Raw genomic sequence first — 23,590 nt, 5'->3', positions numbered from 1 at the left:
ATCACTGGAAGATGATACCTACAAATCTGGAACACCGCCAAGGTGGCAGCTTGTAACCGATACCTGGTAATGTTCCGGAGACCTGCACTCGCTGGCTGACAGTCACCAAGGCATTACCAGCTCAGAAGTACTTAAATCTTTACATGCTAAATGCCATTTGCATGTGAAATGGTTACATAGCACAACTCCCTTATGCTAAGGGAATGTAAAGTGTTTGTTTAAAGTCAGTTTTTACATATTTCTGCAGAGTGAGGGCTGATTCACACTACAAGAGCTTTTTAAATGCTAGAGATTTTAAAAGCTCTTGCTAATGCAATGTAATTGGGGATTTTTACAAAATCGCATCACTCCAGTGTGAAGACGCACATAGAATAACATTAGCAAGAGCTTTTAAACTCGCAAAGCTCTTAGAAAAGCTCTTGTAGTATACAGTTCAGATTTACAATGATTTTTAGTCCTGTGCAAAAGTGAGTAGCTAATTTAATTTTGACATCTACAGTCTTGCACTAAGGACACATTGGGCAATTAAGCCAAACTGATCCGGTTAAAACAGATCCGGGAAGGCTTGGTTCACATTGGCAAACGGATCTGATCTCCGTTCGTTCGGATACGTTTTCACTCCGTTGGCACTCTTGTTGCAGCAGCCGGGCGGGTTTGTGAGGCTTAAAACTAACCCAGGCATCATGCAACTATCGGCTTCCTCCTTCCGGGTTGAAGAAGGAAGCGTAGTCACAGGACATGAGGTTGGGACACAATTGAGGCGGAAGAAGACTGAAGCCTGGAAGAAATGCAATTGAAGACAGAAGCCTGGGTACGTTTTAACCCTCCCTTGTCTGCCCGGCTGCTGCAGCCTCTCTCCCTCCTTCAGCTGCCTGCTCAGGTACTGCCTGGTTCACATCCCTCCCCCCAGACCCCCACCCCCAGTGGATTTTGCTCCCTAACGGTCGGTTTCTTCTCTAGTGTGATGAAATGTTCTGTTCTCCCATTGCTCACAATCCAGGGCTTCATCTTCAGTTTACTGTCCGCTGGGCTCGGCGGTCCAGGAAAAATAGGTGCTGCAGCAAAGTTGCGGAACGTACGCAATGGATCCGTACGAACGGACGAATGTGAACAGTTCCATAGGTTAACATTGGATCTGTTCCATTTGTATAGTATCCGTTCCACTTGCGGTCAATTTTTTTTTTTTAACCTTAATATGAACCGGGCCTTGCCTTGTGCAAACAAGTGGTAAGATACTGCTTCTTTGACAGTCAACGGTTTCAGCCAACATACTGAAACAGCCATACATAGGCTGTGCATTGCAGGTGAAAAATGCTTTGATTTCTCTGGTCTCTGCATAGTGCTCGCATTACCTGCAAGATGGCAGCTCCCACGCAGGTTAAAAACAGACTGTAGTATAAATCAGCCCAAAGTCTTCTGACCAGGCTGCATCATTCCCTGTGGAGCTGCATTATCTTTATTACACTGCAGCAAAACAAGTCTTTTCTTGAACTTGCAAAGCTTTTCCAGTCATACCAGCAGATGGAGCTATAAACCACAATCACATTTTGATTTAGTGACTGTAAGGTATTGTCTTTTGCTAGCCACTAATTAGTGACTGTAAGGTATTGTACTGTGCTAGCCACTAATTAGTGACTGTAAATTATTGCACTGTGCTAGCCACTAATTAGTGGCTGTAAGGTATTGCACTGTGCTAGCCACTAATTAGTGACTGTAAGGTATTGTACTGTGCTAGCCACTAATTAGTGGCTGTAAGGTATTGCACTGTGCTAGCCACTAATTAGTGACTGTAAGGTATTGTACTGTGCTAGCCACTAATTAGTGACTGTAAGGTATTGTACTGTGCTAGCCACTAATTAGTGACTGTAAGGTATTGTACTGTGCTAGCCACTAATTAGTGACTGTAAGGTATTGTACTGTGCTAGCCACTAATTAGTGACTGTAATGCTGGGCATACACGGCGCGATAGTTGTTATCAATCGAGCCGCTGATGGCTCGATTGATAATATTCAACCTGTCTGATCACTGCGGCGGATCGACTCCACGCTCCATCCCCGCGGGCAGACAATGGAAGAAACGAGCGGCTGATAACGAGTGGGAATCGATCCGCGCAGACGAGTGGAGACGCGCCGACATCGAGCCAGCGGCTCGATTCCGGCGCATAAACGCGCCATGTATGCACAGCATAAGGTATTGTACTGTGCTAGCCACTAATTAGTGACTGTAAGGTATTGTACTGTGCTAGCCACTAATTAGTGACTGTAATGCTGGGCATACACGGCGCGATAGTTGTTATCAATCGAGCCGCTGATGGCTCGATTGATAATATTCAACCTGTCTGATCACTGCGGCGGATCGACTCCACGCTCCATCCCCGCGGGCAGACAATGGAAGAAACGAGCGGCTGATAACGAGTGGGAATCGATCCGCGCAGACGAGTGGAGACGCGCCGACATCGAGCCAGCGGCTCGATTCCGGCGCATAAACGCGCCATGTATGCACAGCATAAGGTATTGTACTGTGCTAGCCACTAATTAGTGACTGTAAGGTATTGCTAAAAAAAAATTGAATATTTAGTTTTTCTTTTTCATTCTAAACGGTATTTTGAAAATTAAACTGTTTACGAGATCTGTTTGAGGTGCAAAGTCCCATGTTGGGTCTGGATTCATCCTCAGCTGGTCAATACGCTGATGAGTAAGCAAAATGCAGTGTTGTGTTTTTCCTTTATAAATGGAAGTTGGACCTTGTGGTTTTCATGTGTTGATATAAGCAGAAGCCATGAGTGTAGTACACACCAGATGTGTGTATTCTGTAGACCTATAGCCACATCTACATCCATCTTTCTGCTGCCATATCCCCCACTTACTTGTCTCGTCATTGTGATGCTCTGCAATCAATATCTTGTCTTGTGGTTTATAGAAATGTATAGATCCAGGCTCTTTGTGCATGGAAATTACTCTTTCATACTATAAGCCTATAGATTCTGAGCCTCTCACACCTTTCTGTGTATCCTGTAAGGGATCACGCCATACAGACCTGGCATTGGATTTAAAGGACACCCGAAGCAAAAATAAACAAATAAAATAAACGATTGCATATATCTTCCTTCACCTAAAAATGACTTTTTAAGATATTCCACAGTTTTGTTTAAATCTACTTTTTTAAGTTTTGTTTTTTTTGTTTTTTGCTCAATGACAAATTCATTGTAGTATGCCAGAGCTAAGATCTATGAACTATTGACCCTTTTTTATCTCTTTCCTGCTCTTAAAAGCCATTTTCTGCTAGGAAAATGTTTTATAGTTCGAATTTCTTATCAGTGAGGGTCACATTGTAGTCACTTCCTGTCTGAGTCAGGACTGAGTCAGCCACTTACATATCTGATATTTAACTCTTTCAGGCAGAGAAAGAAAAAAGGAACACAGCATAGTTATTAGTGTGCTTGGCACTGTACATACCCATGTCTATCATCATGTCACACGTCACTAACTTATCAGCGCTTCGTTTTTGCCCATTGTCCGCCCGCGGGGATCGAGCCGGGAATCGATCCACACGGTGATCAGACACGTCGGAAATTATCAGTCGAGCCATCAGCGGCTCAATTGATAAGAAAAAAAGTACCGTCTATGCCCAGCACAATGGTTAGATCTCTAAACTCTTGAGCTGAGCACACATGCCACACCCATTAATAGGCACCCCAGCATAGTAATCTAAAGATAGTGTGTGTGTGGTCTGCCATATTCTATTATAATATTCTTGTGATTGAGGGCATATTCCTTTCGGGATGCAAAGTATTAAACAAACGAGTACATACAGGATGTAAACAGCAAAACTTTTTGACAGGACTTGATAGAAATCTTGTCAAAACAAATCCTGCAATAATCGCAGGAAACGGGAGAGGACCTTTCCCATGTCTTTATGAAGTTACAAAAAAAAAAAAAAAAATCTGATGAAAAAAAAAAATCTGATGAAAGCAAAGGCCCCTTACAGAGATGTTACATTGTCACGCAAAATTGATTGTCAGATGACAGAGAGCACAGAAACCTGCTGGGCTCAGGCAAGCAATGTGCTGCTCTTATTGGTGGGGGTCTCCTTTCACAATGCAGGCAAGTGCACAGCAAATTGACTTAATTTCCAGCCTGGCTGCCCACCTCTTGCGTTATGTATTGGACCAGAAGCCCCTGTTTGGGGACCAGATTGGTACCCAAAATGATCACAAAGAACTATTTCAGGCAACAAGTCAGTCTACAAAGCTGTTTTTGTTTTTTAGCTGGTCTTACTTGAACATCTGAAAGTCTGACTTATTATAAAGTAATACTGTGCACATGGCCCCAGTAGGTTTGTGTGTAACAATCTGAAGTGTGTCTCTGTCCTTTTTGATCTGGTCTCTTTAGTGACTTGTGTATATTAGAGGTTTCTCTGCAGAATGGTCTACATCTCTCTGCTATAATTAATCTGTTATCGGAGGCTCAGTGTGACCCGTTCATTTCTGCCGCTCTTGCTGTATTCCTGGAAACGTTAGGACAATTCCCCACAGGTTAAGCGAGTAATGCAGATGGCAGAAGCAAATGGCTCTTTGGCTTTGGATGTCATCCAGTAACCCATCACTGTCAGCCTTGTGACTTCCACAGGCCACAGGCTGAGTCTGTCTGTACTAGGTAGTGTATGCAGAGTTCCTGGAAGTCTTATCCAGTAGGCCTCCAGCTTTAAAGAGCTGCTGTACATGGTAGTTCTTCTTTTGAGAATCCTATCAGAAAATGCCTGCTGTATGCTATGTGAAGCATGAACTGTCCTTGATCAGTGTGTTTTCTATGTTCTAACTCATGTGAGTGTGTGTGATGTAGCCAATCATGTTTTTGTCTTGCAGAGCTCAGAGGAGTGTGACAGCGTAGAGGAGCCGGTGCAGGAGGATGAAGGCTTTATGGGAATGGCGCCACTGCTGCAAGCCCACCATGCCATGGAGCGGATGGAGGAGTTTGTCTGCAAGGTAGGTACACTACGCCAACATAGAAGCCCAATTACAGCAGTTCACATCACTATAATGCTAGGTACACACGATGCAATTTTCTGACAGATTCACTTTCCAACATGTCCAATCTGATTTCCAAAAGATTTTTAGATCAATTTTCCATAGAAGTGAATGGAGAATCGATCCAAAATCAGATTGGACATGTTGGAAATAGTTGATCGGACAGTAAATCTGTCGGAAAATTGCATCTTGTGGACCTAGCCTAACACGGCATTGAGGTGAGGTGAGTTGTTATCCCTCACCTTATTTCAAACAATATTTATTGTGAATGTTCACCATTCCAGTTTCATTCAATTCACTGTTAAAATTTTGTGCTTATTAAACGGACTTGAAATGACTTGACACGGTATAAGAACATTGTGATAGTCACGGAAAGGCTATTTATTGGGTGCAGGCGTGAAGAAAGGAGTGGCCCGGTTCACTTATTAGGGACGTTCTTAAAGGAGTTATCAGGCGGTTTTAAGTAAAAGTAATGTTACTTACCCTGGACTTCCTCCAGCCCCAAGCTCCCAGCATGTCCCTCGCCGCAGCTCTCCCTTTAGCCGTTCGCCGCAGCTCCGTCCCGGTCCCCGGCGATAACTTCAGGTCGGGCTGTACTGTGCCTGCGCGAGCAGCACTGTCAATCACCGCCAAGTGGACCGGAGCGGACTGCGCAGGCGCAGTCTGCACCCGTACACGTGGCGGTCATTGACAGCGCCGCTCGCACAGGCGCAGTACAGGCCGACCTGGAGGTTGGCCGGACGTCATCGCTGGGGACCGGGAGGGAGCTGCGGCGAACGGCTGACTGCAGAGCTGCGGCGAGGGACATGCTGGGAGCTTAGGGCTGGAGGAAGCCCCGGGTAAGTAGCACTTATTTTACTTAAAGGGAAGATTTGCACTGCCCCCCCCCCCCCCCCCCCCCCCAAAAAAAAAAACAAACTGCACTTGCCTGGGGCTTCTTCCAGCTCCTGGCAGTCGATCGGTGCCCTCGCCGCAGCTCCTCTCACTCCCGGTGTCCAGCGCTTCCGGGTCGGCTTCCTGTGCGCTCCACGGCACGGGTCGCGTGGGGTACGTGACGTCATGGGGTCTCTACTGCGCAAGCGCAGAACTTCTGCGCTTGCGCAGTAGAGACCCTATGACGTCATGTGACCCGCGCCGTGGAAAGCACAGGAAGCTGACCCGGCGAGGTCGGCTTCTTCATCGCTGGACACCGGGAGTGAGAGGAGCTGCGGCGAGGGCACCGATCGACTGCCAGGAGCTGGAAGAAGCTCCAGGTAAGTGCAGTTTGGTTTTTTTGGGGGGCAGCGCAGATCTTCCCTTTAAAACCGCCTGATAACTCCTTTAAAGTGGGCCTGAATTATTGCACAGGACAGAAGAAAAACATAAAGAAATGCTCCCTGAATGTATTTAGAGAATTTAGCCTGTCTAATTCCTCCTCATCTGTGTGTAATCACAAATTGTAATTTAATCCCTTAGCTGTGTCAGTTGATAAGCTTATTTGAAAGTACAGGGTGAGAACATGTCTGCTTCCATGAAAGAAGAAAGTGGAAACACTGCAGATTTATAGTAGAATTTGTATCAGCAGTAACCATTTTTTTTCTTTAAAAGTTATTATGCTTCTGCTTATCTTTTAGAGCAGAGAGTAAGTTCTGAGTTCAGTTTTTCAAATTACCTTAGTTTTAACCCCCTTCCCCAGTAAAATGGGGGTTGTAGAGTATATAGGGATGGAGGAGGCATCCCAATGAAAATGGTGTTTGTGCTCCTGGTTAAGATTTAACACTAAAAGCCAAAATGCCTCGCACGTGCACCCATTCAATAGTGAGTGAAATATTGAAAAAAATAAAAAGTTATTTTTTTAACCAGTTAAAGTAACGGTGTCACATAAAAAAAAATTTGAGGCGGCAGGGCCAGCCAGGAGAATAATTAATACTAAAGGGGTGGGACGAACCTACCTAGCCGCATCGCATCACTTCCGCATCTCCCGATGCTGAAGTGAATGGAGGAGATGGGACGCGGCTGCCGGCAGACGTGGCCGTGCGAGAATCTGCAGCATGCTGCAGATTCTCGGATCGCACCGCTCCGCACAACATGCACGCAGTGGAAACCCTTCCATTGGAGTGCATGCGTTTCAGCATACACGCGGTGCGATGTGACTTTGTAGCCGCATCGCAGCGCTCCTAGTGGAAACGGGCCCTTAATCAGCAGGGGCCCTGAGAGAAGCACTGTCAATTGGGGGTAGATTTTGGGGAGAGGGGGTTATATTTGTTTGCAGCTAGGACTTTTTAAGAAATGTGATTTTGAAACTTTTGTTGCATTCCATAGGGGTATACTTCTGTACTGAACATGAGGATTACACAAGATGCCAGAGAGTCAGATAGGCTTGGTGTTATTGGTCTGAGACAGTCTATAAATGTTATCGCTGTCCGCTGGGATGTCTCCAGTGGGGAATATGTAAGCATCACTGCCAGAAGCCCTTAGAGCCTTGTATCCGCAATGATGTCACATGCTATTTCAGCACAATACAAACAATCATTAGAGGCTGAAGTTCATATTTCCTGTAATGAGAGAGAACAGATCTCATGTCCTGGGTGTCCTGAGGACAATCTCCAGGAGGTCGCGCTGCACTGGCGTTGACCCTTTATTACAAAACCCAGGGCCTCTGCTTCCCCGCCTTCTCCAACACACTAGTGCAGAGCAGTCGTCTGGGGACAGGTGGGTGAAAGATGATTTAGTAATTGGTTCCTCTCACTGATTTCTTTATTGTACACAGTCCTTATCCTGGCGAAGAGGCCAAAGCCTGCTTGAATTAAGCTTTCCTCCACTAGATCTCCTATTTGCCATGTTCTATACTGTATATCCAAATAACAAGTGTTTGCCAGTACACCGTGTCCTCACACCACGCCAGTCAGAATAGTCTGCTGTATCTTTCATGAAGGCTGCACTCTTGTCTTTTCGAATACTTGAAATGACCTTACATATTTGTATTGTTTACATATAAAGCAATGAGAAGTAATTGCTCATAATACTGCAAAAACTGTACGCCAATCAGCCACAGCAGGGCTCTTCTTTGATCAGCCCTGATTTAGCACCTCCCTAAATTGAACCCATCATTGGCCCTGGCAAATTCTAAGCAAATAATAATTTAAAAAAAACATATAGAAGCAACATGGTGGGCCATATGCACTAGTGACTAGCCAAACTCTATCCAGAGGGGGTAGAATGAAAAGAGGGATAAAGGCAGAGGGTGGGTAAGTCAGGTTTGACAATCCAGATATGGAGAAACTGTAGATGTTATACTACAGTTCCCAGCTCTCCTGTATTATAGTTAAAAAATAAATAGGATTCAGACAATTCCAAGTAAGCAAGTGGTGAGCAATATTAAGACCGCAGTCTTTTCACAGAAAACTTGTCATCCTCCAGGGACATTAAAGAGTAACGGTCAGGCTAAAAAAGCAAATTTAAACCTCTATTCTCCTGTGTTAAACAGTTTAGAAGGCAGCCAAAAAGGCAATACTGAAGTTAAAAATCTCTCTTACTTTGTTGTTGGATTAATAGCAAGCCTCTTTATTCCCAAGCTCCTAAGGAGGCCGCAGGTCTTCAGGCCGCATGATACTGCAAAGCATTCTGGGGCTGCTTCTTCTCCCTGGTCCTCCCCTTCATTTCCCTATGCCCCTAAGGCTGTTTTCACAGTGAGAAGTTACAGGCTCATGTTACAGCAGCCTGTATCTTGCAGCCAAGCTCACAGCTCTGAAAAATCAAATGCTGTTCACAGGGCACATGTTCTGTTAGAGTATACTGCACCAGTCCGGTATTGTTCCTAGCCACATGGCTAATTAATATTCACTGCACTTCTGTGATGTCCGGATCATGAACCATTTAGGATCTTTGATCTGGATCTTTTTTGTGAGTCAAACCATCAGGAAGCAGGGTGAGGGAGGATATGACATCACAATTGGCTTCATACAAGACAGACAAACATGGAACCTGCCATGAGCTGTCAGGAGCATCAATCTTTGCAAATACTATATAAAAATTCTGTGAAATCCAAACGTGGACAGTGAAATGCATATGTAATGTAAGTACAGCCAATATTTAGCTACTGATATGTGTTTTTTTTTCTCTGAGACCCTATACCTAACAGCTCCTCTTTAACCTCCCTGGCGGTAAGCCCGAGCTGAGCTCGGGCTATGCCGCGCCGGAGGATTTCTCAGGGCCTGCTGGGGCGATTCGCCCCATTCAAAGTGCTGTGCGCGCAGGCAGCACTTTGCTAGCCGCGCGTACAGCTCGATCGCCGCCGCTCTGTGGCGATCGCCCGCACGCAGCGGCGAAAGAGGGCCCCCCCCGCCAGAGCCCTGCGCTGCCCGGTCCAATGAGTTCCGGGCAGCGCTATGGGCTGGGTCGAGTGCGCATGACGTCAGGACGTCTGCTGACGTCCATGACGTCATGCCGATCGTCGCCATGGCGACAGGAGAAGCCAAATAGGGGAACGCGTTATATACGCGCTCCCCTGTTTGCTATTGATGCCGGCGACGATCGCACTAGAGGGCCACATGCGCCCTCTAGTGGTGTTTCATGTAGCTACCACTCTGGTAGCTTTACATGAAACAAAAAAAAAAAAATACAAAAAAAAGGATTTTTGCCCATTTTTAAAAAAAAAAAAATTAACCGCCAAGGAGGTTAAAGTGCCCCTTGAACGGGGTTTTGAACAATATACTTTTTGCATCGTTAAATTTCCGGTGCTGTGATATACATCACAGCACCATCCTTCTCCCCCTCCAGCTCACTCTGTCCCCCGCTCTACTAAGTCTTCGATGATGGGCGGAGAGGAAGTGTCAGTACTTCCTCCTATCTGCCCGTCTTTGGCTCTGCCCCCTGCACTTGTAGCTTATCGTTACTGATTTGAGTACTGCACGCAGGGGAGCTGCGTGTGGGCTTGTGGTAATTGTGGCCAGAACAATAGTGTAGCAATATACACAATTGTTCTGACCTCAATTACCACAAGCCCACACACACTCGGATCAGTTGTGTGTGTGTGTGTGTGTGTGTGTGTTATGGACCAGTGATCGCCAGATGAAATGCAAATAGGTTTTATTCCAATTTCATCCAGGTAGTTAACGCATCGGTGGGGGGGGGGGGGGGGGGGAGGGAGGTTAAACCCAGCAGGCATATTTTTTAATCCATCTCATGGCGCCTCCCACTCTGCATTCCAAGCCGCGATCACGTGATTACAAACACTTCCTCCTGGGTTGAAGGAGGATGTGTTTGTAGTGACGTGACTCGCTTGGGAGGCGCCGTGGGACGGATTAAAGAAGATGCCTGCTGGGTAAGTTTAACCCCCCCCCCCCCCTTCCCACCCGCACACGTGATTTTAATTACCTGGATGAAATCCTGAATAAAACCTATTCAGATTTCATCCGGTGATCATCACTGCTATGAACTGGCAGAGAGGAGGAAGTAATGACACTTCCTTCCCGCCCATAATCGATGTTCTGCTCAAGTCGAATATTTTGGCTGACACGGGCCGCTGGAGGGAGAGAATTGTGTTGACGCAAGTCACAGCACCAGAAATGAAATTGTAAAAAAGGTATGTTATTTACAACCCAGTTCAGGGATACTTTCATCCTGTAGGTACTGGTGCAGAGCTGTAGGCAAACACATTGTTGTGCAATGGATTTTTGGAAAATGCGTATGATCTAAACTAATCACTGTGACTAGTTTGAATATTTGCCTTCAGTGTTTGCTTTGGACCAGCACCGTTTCAGAGGAAATGACCTTGCCTGCAGAGCTGTGTGAGATATAAGTTGTGATCGGCTTTGCAAAAAAAGGTTTTCAATTTCACGTGCCAACATTCAGACTTACTCAGCCTGTTTTTCATGTCCCTTTTCCTTAACCAAGGTATGGGAGGGTCGATGGAGAGTCATTCCACATGATGTACTTCCCGATTGGCTAAAGGACAATGATTACCTGCTGCATGGTCACCGGCCACCCATGCCCTCCTTCAGGGCCTGCTTCAAAAGCATCTTCAGGATACACACAGAGACCGGCAACATCTGGACACATCTGCTTGGTAAGTATTGTATAGGTTTTCAGTAGTTATGACAAATGTTCCATATTTCCCTGATAGAAGATTGATCAGGAATTATTGGTGAATTCCATTTTGCACTTTTTGATAATTGGCTTTCAGCAGAAATATGATGTGAATGCTGCTACTCATGATGCAGTACAAAGCTCTGTAGATTGTGCATCCCTCTGGGGGACAGTTAGTGACAAGATGCTCTGTAAAGCACTGCAGAAGAGGTCATCGCTATATAAATACAGTAATAAAATAGCTGACAATCACCCTGTCACTCCTTCCCATATTACACTGGAGATGGGATGTCTCAATGCTGATCCTTGTGAACAAACACAAAGATTTTGACAGGAAGAGCAGATGCAATCTGTGTGTCATTCTCAGTAATTGACTTTGTATTGGTAATATTGCCCAGCCCTGCAGTATGTTATGCTTCCTCCCTTCTTTCTTCACATCCATCAGTTATGTCCTCTGGTCCATTCTTCCTCCTCCGCCCTGTGTGAGAGAGCCTAGAGGTCCCACCTCTCCTGTGTGTTCTCCACTGGTGATTAATATCAGGCAACTTAACAAAATCCCCTACTAAACTGTAGTGGGTGCGATTCTTGATAGCCTAAGATCGGTCTCCGCTGCCAGTTGGGTTAAAATGTTTACTACCCCACCAGTTTAGCCATGTGTAGGTGTGATACAGATTGATTACCTCAAATGTCTTTTAAGTGGCTCTGGCACTTTCTCACACATAACGAGGTAAATTCTGTTTATTTTCCCTTATCTAGTTGACTGTAAATACACATATCTAAAGCTAGGCATACACTAGTCGACGTGGCCATCAGAAAGATCCTGCTCAGATCATTATCTGATCCACTAAACACAAATTTTCAATAGATTTCAGCATTAAATTTTATTGAAAATCTGTGTGAACTGCCTGCTGGGTCCCCAGGTCTCCCAGTCCCCACCTTCTCTACCCCCCCTCCCCTCCCCGTGACATAACCAATTTATATACAGGCAAACCCTATGGGCACGGTTGCATGTCCTTGCGTGACAAACCTCCCCATTAGCGTGCTAGTATTGCCTTACACAGGTGCCCACGGTCTTGGGAGTGAAGAAGACGGTAAGAAGCAGACGGCAGGGAGAGAAGACACCGAAACTGCGCTGTGGACAGGCGAGAGTGGCTTCATCGCTTGTTGCAAAATTAAATTCTGCTAGCAACTAGATCCCAACCAACCACCAATCAACTGAAATTCGGTCAATCAGGAATCAATTGGGTCATTGTTTTGTAGCAGATTCGGTCAAATTATTGAATTGGCAAGATATTTATGCGAAAGATCTACACGTGTATGGCCACTTTAAGTGGCGTGGTCTAAAGCTTTGTGCACACACTATACTAAACTGAGTGGAGGAGGCAGCTAGCATGTGTGCAGACAAAGATCCGGAGTGCTGGATGATCTTGGATAAGCCCATTTTTCCCCTCCATACCCCACCTGCTGGCAGCACTGCATCTGCACTGCATCATCCCCCTCCCCCTTTATAGCAACACATTCGTACAGCACTTGGCTCCCAACTGTCACCAGAGGGATTGCATCCAAATCCTTATGGCAACTGTCTATTGTGTCGGTGTTCACCTTGGTGGCGCGTTCATACTACATCTACTGTTGGTGCAATGACAATTGGTGCTGCCCATTTATATGTGCTGCTGTGCAAGCACTGTCCAAATTTTTTGCTGGTCGATGCATGTGCACTGTTTGAAGCATTGGTAATCTGACTTGTGGTTAGAATAAGGGCGTCGCAGATAGGTGTTGGTTTTAATCATCAGGCAAGGATGGAAGTTGATGTTGGGTGTCCAAAAGGGGTAGTGGATAGTGTTGGGCATGGGGGAGGTTGGTGTGAAGAGGACAGGAGAGCTTTAATTTTAGTCATCAGAAAGGGGTAGATTAGTAATGGGCAACCAAGAGGGGAAGGTTAATGTTAGATTCAGGGCTGTGGAGTCAGTACAAAAATCATCCAACTCTGACTCCTCAGTTTATGAAACCACGACTACAACTCCGACACCAGGTACCCAAAATTGCTTAGACTCCGACTCCACAGCCCTGGTTAGATTGAGGTGGAAAGCTGTTGGAGAGCCGGCGCTGCTTGATGGCATAGGGCAGCACAGGTTACTAGAGTGGGTGGCAGCACCCATACTCCCCTATTGTTTTTCATCATGCAGTTTTGTCTGTTGGATTAACCACTACTGCATAAATTTGTCTGTGTTTTGTTTTTCCTTGGGGGGAGGAATTAAGCTGCATACATAAATTAGCATGAAATTGCCATAAACCGTGCACCCACTTTTTGTGCGAAAAGTATGGGACATTTTGCCTCATATAAGGTAGAGGCCTCAGGTAAACTACTATTACAGTGCTTGCCTAATATGAGCTGTGCTAGAGAATAAAGCAGTTGAGCCACAATTGTCTCCATAGAAGTCTTAGTCTTTTTTTTTTTTATCCTAATTGACCCATCAATAACAATTTTACTTTGAAGAAACGTTATTTAATGCTGTGATATATTTCTGCTCTGTGGAATAATTTGCTTTTGTTTGCATGTTCTCCATCTGTGTAGCCACTGGCCATGGCAGGGCTGAGAAATAAGAGGCTGGGTGATGAATGTGAAGGAGAGTGGAGCAAAGACTGGCAGCTGCTCTCTATAGCAAGCTGCTACCTCTTCTATCCTCTTATGGATTCATTTTTAATGGTGTTCCTCTGCCCTCTGAAGGCTATGAAGTGCTACTGCACATAGTTCTGCACAGCATAGGTGTTCCTACCTACCTACCTACTGAACACTTTATAAGAAATACTAAATACCAATCTAAATACTGGGTAGGGACAACTTTTGCCCTTAAAGGACACCTTAAATGAGAGGGAAATGGAGGCTGCCATATTTATTTCCTTCTAAACCATACCTGTTACCTGGCATCTTGATCCTTCAGGCATCAGTAGTTTCTGAGTCACCTTTTCAGGGTCTATGACTAAAAGGGTTAGCATGAGATGATCAGAAGGACAGCCAGGCTGTGTGCATTGTTGAAAAGGAAAATAATATGGCAGCCTCCTCTCTCACTTCATGTGTCCTTTAAATCTGCCTCAGTTCTTCATAACCTAATCTCCAATTTATTGACCTTTCTGCAGTCCTTACTGTAACCTGATATGACCCACATGTATGGCCCTCTCAGACTGTAGACTTCTGGGAAGTACAATCACAAATGAGATGTCTCCGTAGACTTGACTGGTTCAGTCTGAGGTCTCTAGTGTCCACCAAAAATGTATTTTATCAATACTATTTTTTTTTTTTTGTCCATGGGGAGCCTCCTGCTTCCCCTCTTGTATGTCAGACTAAAACTGTAAAGAGTAAACTACTGCCTCAGCCCTGTTTATCTGAAAATCCTCTCATCTCAGGAGCAACAGAATTCTCTGATGTGGAAAGCAAAGCAAAAATCCTAATTCTCAATGCATTTCATTACAAGTTGTTAGAGTACCCAGCAAGCTCATGGTGAACCAGAACTCCTAGGAGTGTGTAAGGGGCTACAATGGACAAAAAACCCTCGTACTAAATGCTATGGAAAACAAGTTTGCCGCCTTAAAACAGAAAGTATTTGCGATAATTCAGGTTGGCGTGAGCTCTGAGATGTCTCCCATTGCATCACTGCTTAGTATGCAAATCGCCCATTGTTGTCCCTGTAAGCTAAACACCCCTCCAGATCCGCTGGAATGCAATTGTGATTTTGGTCCATTGTGGCCCCTTATATACTCCTAGGAGTTCTGGTTCATCACGAGCCTGCTCGGTAATCTGTAACTCTGGGTGCTTCAAGTCCTAGCCCATAGAGCCACATTAATCCATACCATGCACTGATGAGGTTCAACCAATCCGAAACAGTCTGTATGCATGTTGGGTTATTGTGGCTCAGTATATTTAACAAGCTGCCACATCACTGCAATCCAGCGGAACTGGAGGTGTGTTTAGCGTACAGGGACAACAATGGATAATTTGCATATTGATGTACTGGGAGACATCTCAGAGCTCACTCCAACCTGAATTATTGCAAATACTTTGTTTTAGGAAGGCAAACTTTTATTACAAGTGGGAAAGTGAGTAGTGTTAAGCTTACACGGGGTGTATGGGCCTAGACACTTAATTAAAAGCAGTGCACTCCATGAATGCACAGAGCGCTGTGGGTAACTTTATTATAAGGCACTAGCGGACCTGCAGAGTAGCATACGCCGCATAAGAGGGTAGAGGGCAGGAAGGGGGTATTTGGTACAGCAGCGGGGAGGGGGGGGGGGTTGGGCCCCCCTCCTCACCTGGGTCCCCCATCTGCGCTCCCCCTTTCATCTTAAAGGGCGGTTAGGGGGGGGGGGGTCAGCCCCCCCCCCTCACTTCGGTCCCCCATCAACGATCCCCCTCCAGCTTGAGCGGCAGGGAGGGGGGGGGTCAGACCCCCCTCCCTGACCTGGGTCCCCCCCATCTGCGCTCCCCCTCAAGCTTAACTTCAGCAGCAGCCGCTGCTATTAGTAAGAGGCAGCGGGCGGGGATGACTCGCCTCTTCCGCGTTCCAGCGTGCGTTCCACTATTGTCACTTCCTGCAATGCCGCCCACTGTATTGTAAGTGGACGGCATTGCAGGAAGTGACGATAGTGGAATGCACGCTGGAACGCGGAAGAGGTGAGTCATCCCCGTCCGCTGCCGCTTACTAGTAGCGGCTGCTGCTGAAGTTAAGCTTAAAGGACTTACGAGGCCAAATTAGTGAAAAAGTGAATTACCTGCATAATCTTTTACGACGCGGAGGACGCCGTCCGCGCCCTCCGTGTCGATCCGCCGGATCCCCCCGCTCATTAGCCCCCCGGGCCGGCTCCCGACCCCACGGCCCGGGTCGGGCTCCCCTGCCTCTCTCAAAATGGCCGCTTGCTCTGGCCGCGGCTGGCAGTCCGCATAGCCGCAAGTGCGGCTGTGCAGCTCTAGGGCCAACCTCCCCGATCCACGCTACGTAGCGTGGATCGGGGGGGTTGACCCTAGAGCTGCGCAGCCGCACTTGCTGCTATGCGGACTGCGCAGCTGCGGCCATTTAGGGAGAGACAGAGAGAGACCGACCCGGGCCGTGGGGTCGGGAGCCGGCCCGGGGGGCTAATGAGCGGGGGGACCCGGCGGATCGGCACGGAGGGGCGCGTAAGGTGTCCTCCGTGTCGTAAAAGATTATGCAGGTAATTCACTTTTTTCACTAATTTGGCCTCGTAAGTCCTTTAAGGGGGAGCGCTGGCTGGGGACCCAGGTGAGGGGGGTGTCTGACTCCTCGCCGCTGTACCCAATACCCCCTTCCTGCCGGCTACCCCCACCAGCTCGGCGGCTGGGGGGGGGGGGGTACGTGAAAAGCCTAGGACCGGCCCTGGGGGGCAGGCAGCTACTTCTTCTTGCTTCAAGGTTGAGGCACGTAGTCATATTGCTATATATATATTGCTTCTGTAAGCCGTAATCTCCCTCCCATTGCTAATGGCTGTTCTCTTTGTTTTTTGCAGGCTGTCTTTTTTTCCTTTGTCTAGGCATTTTCTACATGTTCCGGCCAAACATGACATTCATAGCCCCTGTGCAGGAGAAGGTAGTATTTGGGGTGTTCTTCTTGGGAGCCATCCTGTGTCTGTCCTTCTCCTGGCTTTTCCACACAGTCTACTGTCATTCTGAGGGCGTGTCTCGGGTCTTCTCCAAGTGAGTAGCAGATGGGCGGTCACATTTATCACTGCATGCTTTGTATGCACACAAAAGCAGAGTAGTTTGTTGGTAACAACCCTGCATGCAGACATGTTGTCAGATAAAGGTCAGATCAAGAAAGGTTAGATAAACTGGGTTTATTTATGCTACGTACACACATGCGACAACGATCGTTCGTTGAGGACGACGAACGAACTTTTAATTGACGAAAGAACGACCAAAGTAAAGTTAGTTGTAAAAAGTGTGTAACGATCACATCTTTAGAACGAACGTTACACCACGTAAAAGCACTTAATGCGCCTGCGCATAAAATTGTAAAGTTCCTTGGAGAAAAAGTGAAATACGCATGTCCAGCCTGGTACGAACGATCGTTTCCAACGATGTACCACTTTTGCTAACGATCGTCGGTGGTAAAAATCCGCTAAGACAGAACTTTGTTTTGTAGCGATTTGCCTCGTTCGTCGTTTGCCTTAATAGTCGTTGGTTCGTTTTTTGGAACGATCGTCGTTGGTAAAGATCGGGGAACGACCGTTACAAACGACTATAGTCGCATGTGTGTACGCACCTTTAGTCTAGAGAAAAGACGCCTTAGAGGGGATCTAATTAACATGTATAAATACATCAGAGGGCAATATAATAGCTTGGCGGATGAGCTTTTTGTCCCTAGGCCTTCTCTAAGGACTAGAGGACATGATCTGCGCATGGAGGAAAAACGTTTTAGCCATTTATTTAGGAAAGGGTTCTTTACAGTAAGAGTGATTAAGATGTGGAATGCATTGCCACAGGAAGTCGTTATGGCAAACTCTATACCTGCATTTAAAGGGGGCTTAGATGCTTTCCTTGCGTTGAAAGACATCCATGGCTACAATTACTAGGTAATGCCTAATGATGTTGATCCAGGGATTTTATCTGATTGCCATCTGGAGTCGGGAAGGAATTTTTCCCTTTAGGGGCTAATTGGACCATGCCTTTTAAGGGTTTTTTCGCCTTGCTCTGGATCAATAGGGATATGTGAGGAAGCAGGCTGGTGTTGTACTTTATACTGGTTGAACTCGATGGACGTATGTCTTTTTTCAACCAAAATAACTATGTAACTATGTAAAGGTGGAGCTAAATAATCACAGCGTGTTTTTTTTTTTTCCCTTGAAACTATGGTAACTGGAGTTATTAACCACTTTATCCACCACTGCAGTATATCTACGTCCTCTGTGACTTCATCTAAGCCACAAGTCAGTAGATATACGTAGCAGAAACCGTGCTGTGCAGGATTGGGCTTGCTCCTGTGCACATTTCTGGCACTATCTGATACAGCACTAATTGGTGAACGGGAATATGTTTCCTGAGCTAATGAGATTGATTTTTACCATTAAAAATGCTTTTTTCTCAGTTCATAGTGAAAAATACACACTGTAGCATTATTTCAGAATCAAATATATTCACCATAAATTGTGACAGGAACACAATCTAAGTTTTGTGGTAAGAATAGACAAACAAAATTTGTGTTTATCCACAGTAGCACTTTTTATTTCTAAACTGGAATTGGTAAAACTGAGAAATGTGTTTTTTCTCTATTTGTTTCCATGTTTTCCCTTTAAAATTCATACGGTAGAACAAAATTGTTCGAGGGGAAAAATGGCATACAATGAAAGCCTGGTTTGTCTTGAAAAAAAATATATATTTCATTTCTGTGTCATAAGTAGGGATAAAGTTATTTCTGACTAAATAGGGACAAAGCTAAACTGTCAAAACTGCTCTGGTCCATAAGTGGGAAACAAGGTCTGAATGCGAAGTGGTTAAATGGTGAAAGAACAATTTTCATGAAGGGCCATCTAGATTTGATCGTGTGTGTTGTATCACCAGCTAATCTGTTATCCTCATTGGCTAAAAACCTCTGTACAGTTTCTGAACAAGACTAGGAGAGCATGTGCCTGGAGTTGTGCTGTAACATACTTTTGTATGGCTAAAATCCCACCCTGGTCATTATTGCAGTGTTTCTGTAACATCAAGAACCACCCTGCGTGAGCACACATGATTTAATCCAAGCATAATGTCCCCAAATTTGTTTCTCATTATGTGCTGTCTTAACATGTACAGAATAAAGCAGAACGTAGATACACAGATCCTTAGATATGTAGATACTTAGATATATGGCCCTTGAGGACTGGAGTTACACAGGCCTGGTGTATACAATGCTGCCTGCCATGGCCATAGATCTGACTGTTCTATAAGGAGCTGCACATCCACTTTACAGCATGCTGATCCAGAGAGCTATCTCCACAAATCAAGGCCCTGGACTGAGCTGCCTCGTCAAAAGCACTTAGTTTGATTTTCTAAAAAATATTGACTGTAACCTAAGCAAAACCGCTTGGAGACCAAACTGTTTAAATTTCTTCCTTGCGGTATATCCTGACCAGGGCATGTTGTATGGCACTAACATCAAATATGCATGGAGTTTGTATGTTCTGTCCATGTTTGTGTGGGTTTCTTCCAGGCTTTCCATTTTCTTCCCACTTAAAACTACAGATAAGTTAATTTGGTTCTTCCCAAAATTGATCTTGGACTATAAAGGCGACATCTTGGTCTAGAAGTGTGGCAGGTAGATTGTGATCTTAAAGCTGTCGTTTGGACATTGGCATTGGAGCAGTGCTGTCATGATGAGGATGATAGTAATATAATGTTGCCTGTCCTGGTACTGATTTCTGGTTCCTCAGGCTCTGACACTTCTATTTACTCTTCCAGGTTGGATTATTCTGGCATTGCACTGCTCATCATGGGAAGCTTTGTTCCCTGGCTCTACTACTCCTTCTACTGCAACCCTCAGCCCTGGTATATCTACTTAATAATCATCCTCGTCTTGGGGATTGCAGCCATCATCGTATCTCAGTGGGATCTCTTTGCAACACCTCAGTATCGTGGAGTAAGAGCTGGTGGGTGTCTCATATTTGTTGAAAAGTTTGGTCACATTAAAATGTCCTTGTTTTTTAGGAAAATAAAGTATGTCCATTTAAATAGCATCTGATTGATCCGATATGCAGTTTTGACATTGTTACTGTTGTAAATATCTGTTCTGTTTTTAATAGTAATCTGTAGAGAACTATTTTCACCAACAATTAGGGCCCATTCACACTAGAAGCACTTTTCTGAGCGTTTTGCAATTGACTAGCGATTTTTAAAATCGTTCTTATTCACTTTCATTAAAATCGCGGAAAAATAGGTGGTTTTCGCGTATGTGTTCACGAATTCGTGGCGATTTTTAACGTGATTTTAATGAAAGTGAATGAGAGCAATTTAAAAAAAAAAGCTAATCAATCGCAAAACTCTCAGAAAAGCGTTTCAAGTGTTAATGGGCCCTTAGTCCTCTGTTCAGCTTTACAGCCGGGCACCTGATCTTCTCAGGAGTATAGCAATAGCAGCCTCAGTGTTGCTTTATTTAGAGATGTACTTTAAAGCGGTATTGTCACCACAAAAATCAAATTTCAACAGCAACTGGTCTGAGTGTATTAAGTGATAAAGTTGCTAATCCTGCATTCAAAACTTTTTCTGCTATGATTTGGAGTTATCACATACTTTAGGAGCACTGGCCCTTTAGTAGTCAGTGCCAAACAGTTGAATGCTGGGAGTTATTTTATCTATAATATATTCCTCCTCTTCCATTTATTTCCCTGCTTAACTATCTGAAACATGATCGTTTGCTCACTTGTGTTTACAAGCAAGGCTGAGGTGACTCAGCGATTGGAGGAGAAAAAAAAAACAAAACCAAGAAAAAAGACAGTGCAGTTGTTAGTATACACCTCAGTGGGAGTTTCTGAAGACTCTAGGAGGAGGGCATCTAATGAATACACAATGAGCAAGAAGAGGGAGGGGGGGGGACAAGAGTCAGGGAGGATATGATGTCAGCGTTAGCTTGGCAAGATGGCCGCTGCCTAGAATAGAATTTTCTGCTTTTCCTTTATAAACTTCACAAGAATCATTACTTGGATAGCACAATACATCTTTTATGTAAGTAGAACTAGTATTTATCTACTTATATATGTGTTTTTTTTTTTTATTTCTAGGTTAGCATTGGTGTCGCTTGTTCTTTAAAATGTTATCAGATGATACTACATTACCGTAGTCACATTTGTGCTATTGCCATCTCCCCATGCAGGTGTGTTTGTAGGTCTGGGCCTGAGCGGGATTATCCCTACATTTCATTTTGTTATCTCGGAGGGGTTTCTGAGAGCCGCCACAATGGGCCAGATTGGTTGGCTGATCCTCATGGCGACCTTGTACATCACGGGTGCTGCCCTGTATGCTGCCCGCATCCCGGAACGTTTCTTCCCTGGAAAGTGTGACATCTGGGTAAGCAATGTAGATGCAGGAAATCACATTTTGGATAACATAAAGAAAATCCATTCTGAAGCATTTCAAACTTTTTTATTTTTTCTTCTTTCTTTTTCAGTTTCACTCCCATCAGCTGTTCCACATATTTGTTGTGGCTGGAGCTTTTGTCCATTTCCATGGAGTCTGCAACCTCCAAGAGTTTCGCTTTACCGTGGGTGGTGGCTGTGCAGCCCAAGAGGTGCTGTAGGGATCTCGCCACCGCGAAGGAGGAGCGGATCATGGTCCAAGAACATCTACTGCACAAGGTGGTAGAAAGGAGGGGAAGGTTCCTCACCAACCACATTGAAGAGCAGAGGTGAAATCGAGGCAAACGCACAATGCCCAGACAAACTGTGGAACTAAACAATCTTACCTCAAAGATTCAATACCGTGTGTATGAAGTTTAATTTATTCCGGGGGAGTGGGTCACCTCTATTTTGCCCTTTCCGACTCAGCGGGAAGGGAGGGGGTTATGGTCTCTCTGCACGGACACGGTTTAAATTATTCTCTGCAGTTTGAGCTTCCGACCGAAAGAGAATTTCCTGCGTGTCTTGTGGTCAAATGTCTAAACGTCTATTTATTTTTGTAACTTTTCTTCTGGGAAGGGGTTAGTGGGGAGGGGGTGAGCTTTATTAGTTCTCTTTATTTTCTGTTTTTGACCTCTGGTAAGGTTCACGATTTGTATCCACGGTGGCTTTTCTGTTCTGTGGTCATTTCCAGAAAGGTGTGTAAGGGAGACTTGGTGCATTTATGTAAATAATAATAATAAAAAGAACTTTATAATTTTCTCTTGCAAAAAGTTTCTAGACCTTTTCAGGAATGGTGTATGTGACAAAAAGTCAAGTAAAAAATGATACATATTCTGTTCTAATGATCTGTACCACTCACTGTTTCATGGACACGTTTTGCACAAGTGTGGAGCAGGGTGTGATGGGGATTGGTGGATTTTGCCAGGAGGTCCCAGGGAGACAAAGCACAGTATCTGTACAAGAAACATCAGTGGATTTAGGCAGACACCACCAGCATTATTCCATGTTCCTGCTTCAAGAAGACTTTGAATGTGACCCCACTGCTGGACCACATCTGTTGGCATTGGACAGACTTAACAATATCGGAAAGATCAGATGTATTTGAAGGGGAAAAGTAGTTGCTGCATGTTGGAAGGTTGGAATTTTTGCACTGCTAGTTGAAAATGAGTCCTCTGGAGCTTTTCTGCTCTCCTTCCTTATTAAGGGAGCCTTGAATATGACCTCACTGCAGTATTTTATTCCTTTCAAAACAACTTGTTCATTTAAATATCTGGAATATTTAATGTTTAGAAAGAACTAGTTGCTTTATTTAGAGAAGTACTGGTAGCGGTTTTTTCATAAGTAGTTGATGAAAGAGTAATTCTACCTGCATGTGTTGGGCAGAGCAAAATGTGAGTGCGTAGCAGGACAATTCCTGTGTGATTATGAAGCTACACAATACAGAGTCCCAATTCTGTCTACACAGGAGATATTCTGATGACCTGCTTAACTGCAGTCTAAAACTTCCCATAGATTCGTGTATATATGTTTTGGGATTTATCAGCACCTGTACACTAAACCATTCTGCATAATATTGTACTATCATTATTGTAGATGTTGGGGCTGTAAAGTACCTAGGTGAGAAATATGGATGTGGGGGCTCGGCCCATATGGTGGGGGCTGTAGTGCTACGTGGAGAGAGAATCCCACTTTAGGAAACGGCTGAAAACCTGTATGTTCAGGATTAATCGATCATTTGTCTTGCTATTAACAAAGCAGCATGAGACCAGCAACTTGGCAAACTCTAAGCTTTAGGGCCAGTATAGCTAAAAACAAAAATCACCCCCTTCCCAGCAGGTGTTGCCAGCGGTAGCTATTGAGGGGTAGGTTGGAAAAATCCTGACTTTAGGCAGTCGACTCTGAAGGTTATATATAATCTTCCCATAATGTCAATAACTGACTGATCACTTAAGCGTCAGAAAAGCAACTAGTTTATTGAAATTCCGTTATTGATCTTGCATCAGGTGGCAGGACGATACACAGCTCTTACCATAAAGAGCCCTTTCATTTAGTGATGGTGGGATAGTTAGAGGGAAGCTCTGACACCATGATCAGCCTAGGGTGGAATTGTCATGTTGAACTTTTGGAGTGGGGCTTCAACATGTATAACTTTTCTCTCTGCCTTAGCCCCCTATTGAAAATTCATATTTAATTTTCTGCTTTTAATGTAAAGATTGGTCAGGCTTGGAGTCCAGTCACATGTGATCATCCGTCTCTGGTGGTGCTAGAAAGCTGGGGAGAGAGATGGCTGATCTGCACTAGACAGAGGAAGTGTGGGAGGCTGACCTGATGAGCAAACAAGTGCTGCACCAGAATCTCTTCTGTGAAAATTTCAGTATTTAGTGATACAGAAGAAAAATA

General features: G+C 44.9%; 1 protein-coding gene across 2 annotated transcripts in view; it reads left to right on the top strand.

Annotated features, from left to right (window-relative positions):
• Positions 1-21,960, top strand: part of ADIPOR2 (adiponectin receptor 2) — a 122,298-nt gene extending 100,338 nt beyond the window's left edge. For both annotated transcript variants that reach the window (XM_068277235.1, XM_068277234.1), the window contains exons 3-8: positions 4,865-4,984; positions 10,901-11,072; positions 16,610-16,796; positions 19,539-19,726; positions 20,947-21,140; positions 21,241-21,960. In XM_068277235.1, coding sequence (XP_068133336.1) covers positions 4,865-4,984; positions 10,901-11,072; positions 16,610-16,796; positions 19,539-19,726; positions 20,947-21,140; positions 21,241-21,369 — 990 coding nt within the window. In that variant the 3' untranslated portion in view covers positions 21,370-21,960. The remainder of the gene's footprint in view (positions 1-4,864; positions 4,985-10,900; positions 11,073-16,609; positions 16,797-19,538; positions 19,727-20,946; positions 21,141-21,240) is intronic.
• The last annotated feature ends 1,630 nt before the right edge of the window (positions 21,961-23,590 follow it).

The sequence above is a fragment of the Hyperolius riggenbachi genome, chromosome 3, assembly GCF_040937935.1.
Source record: "Hyperolius riggenbachi isolate aHypRig1 chromosome 3, aHypRig1.pri, whole genome shotgun sequence".
Lineage (NCBI taxonomy): Eukaryota > Metazoa > Chordata > Amphibia > Anura > Hyperoliidae > Hyperolius > Hyperolius riggenbachi.
Note: the sequence above shows the minus strand (reverse complement) of the source record. Positions and strands in the feature narration are given on the sequence as shown.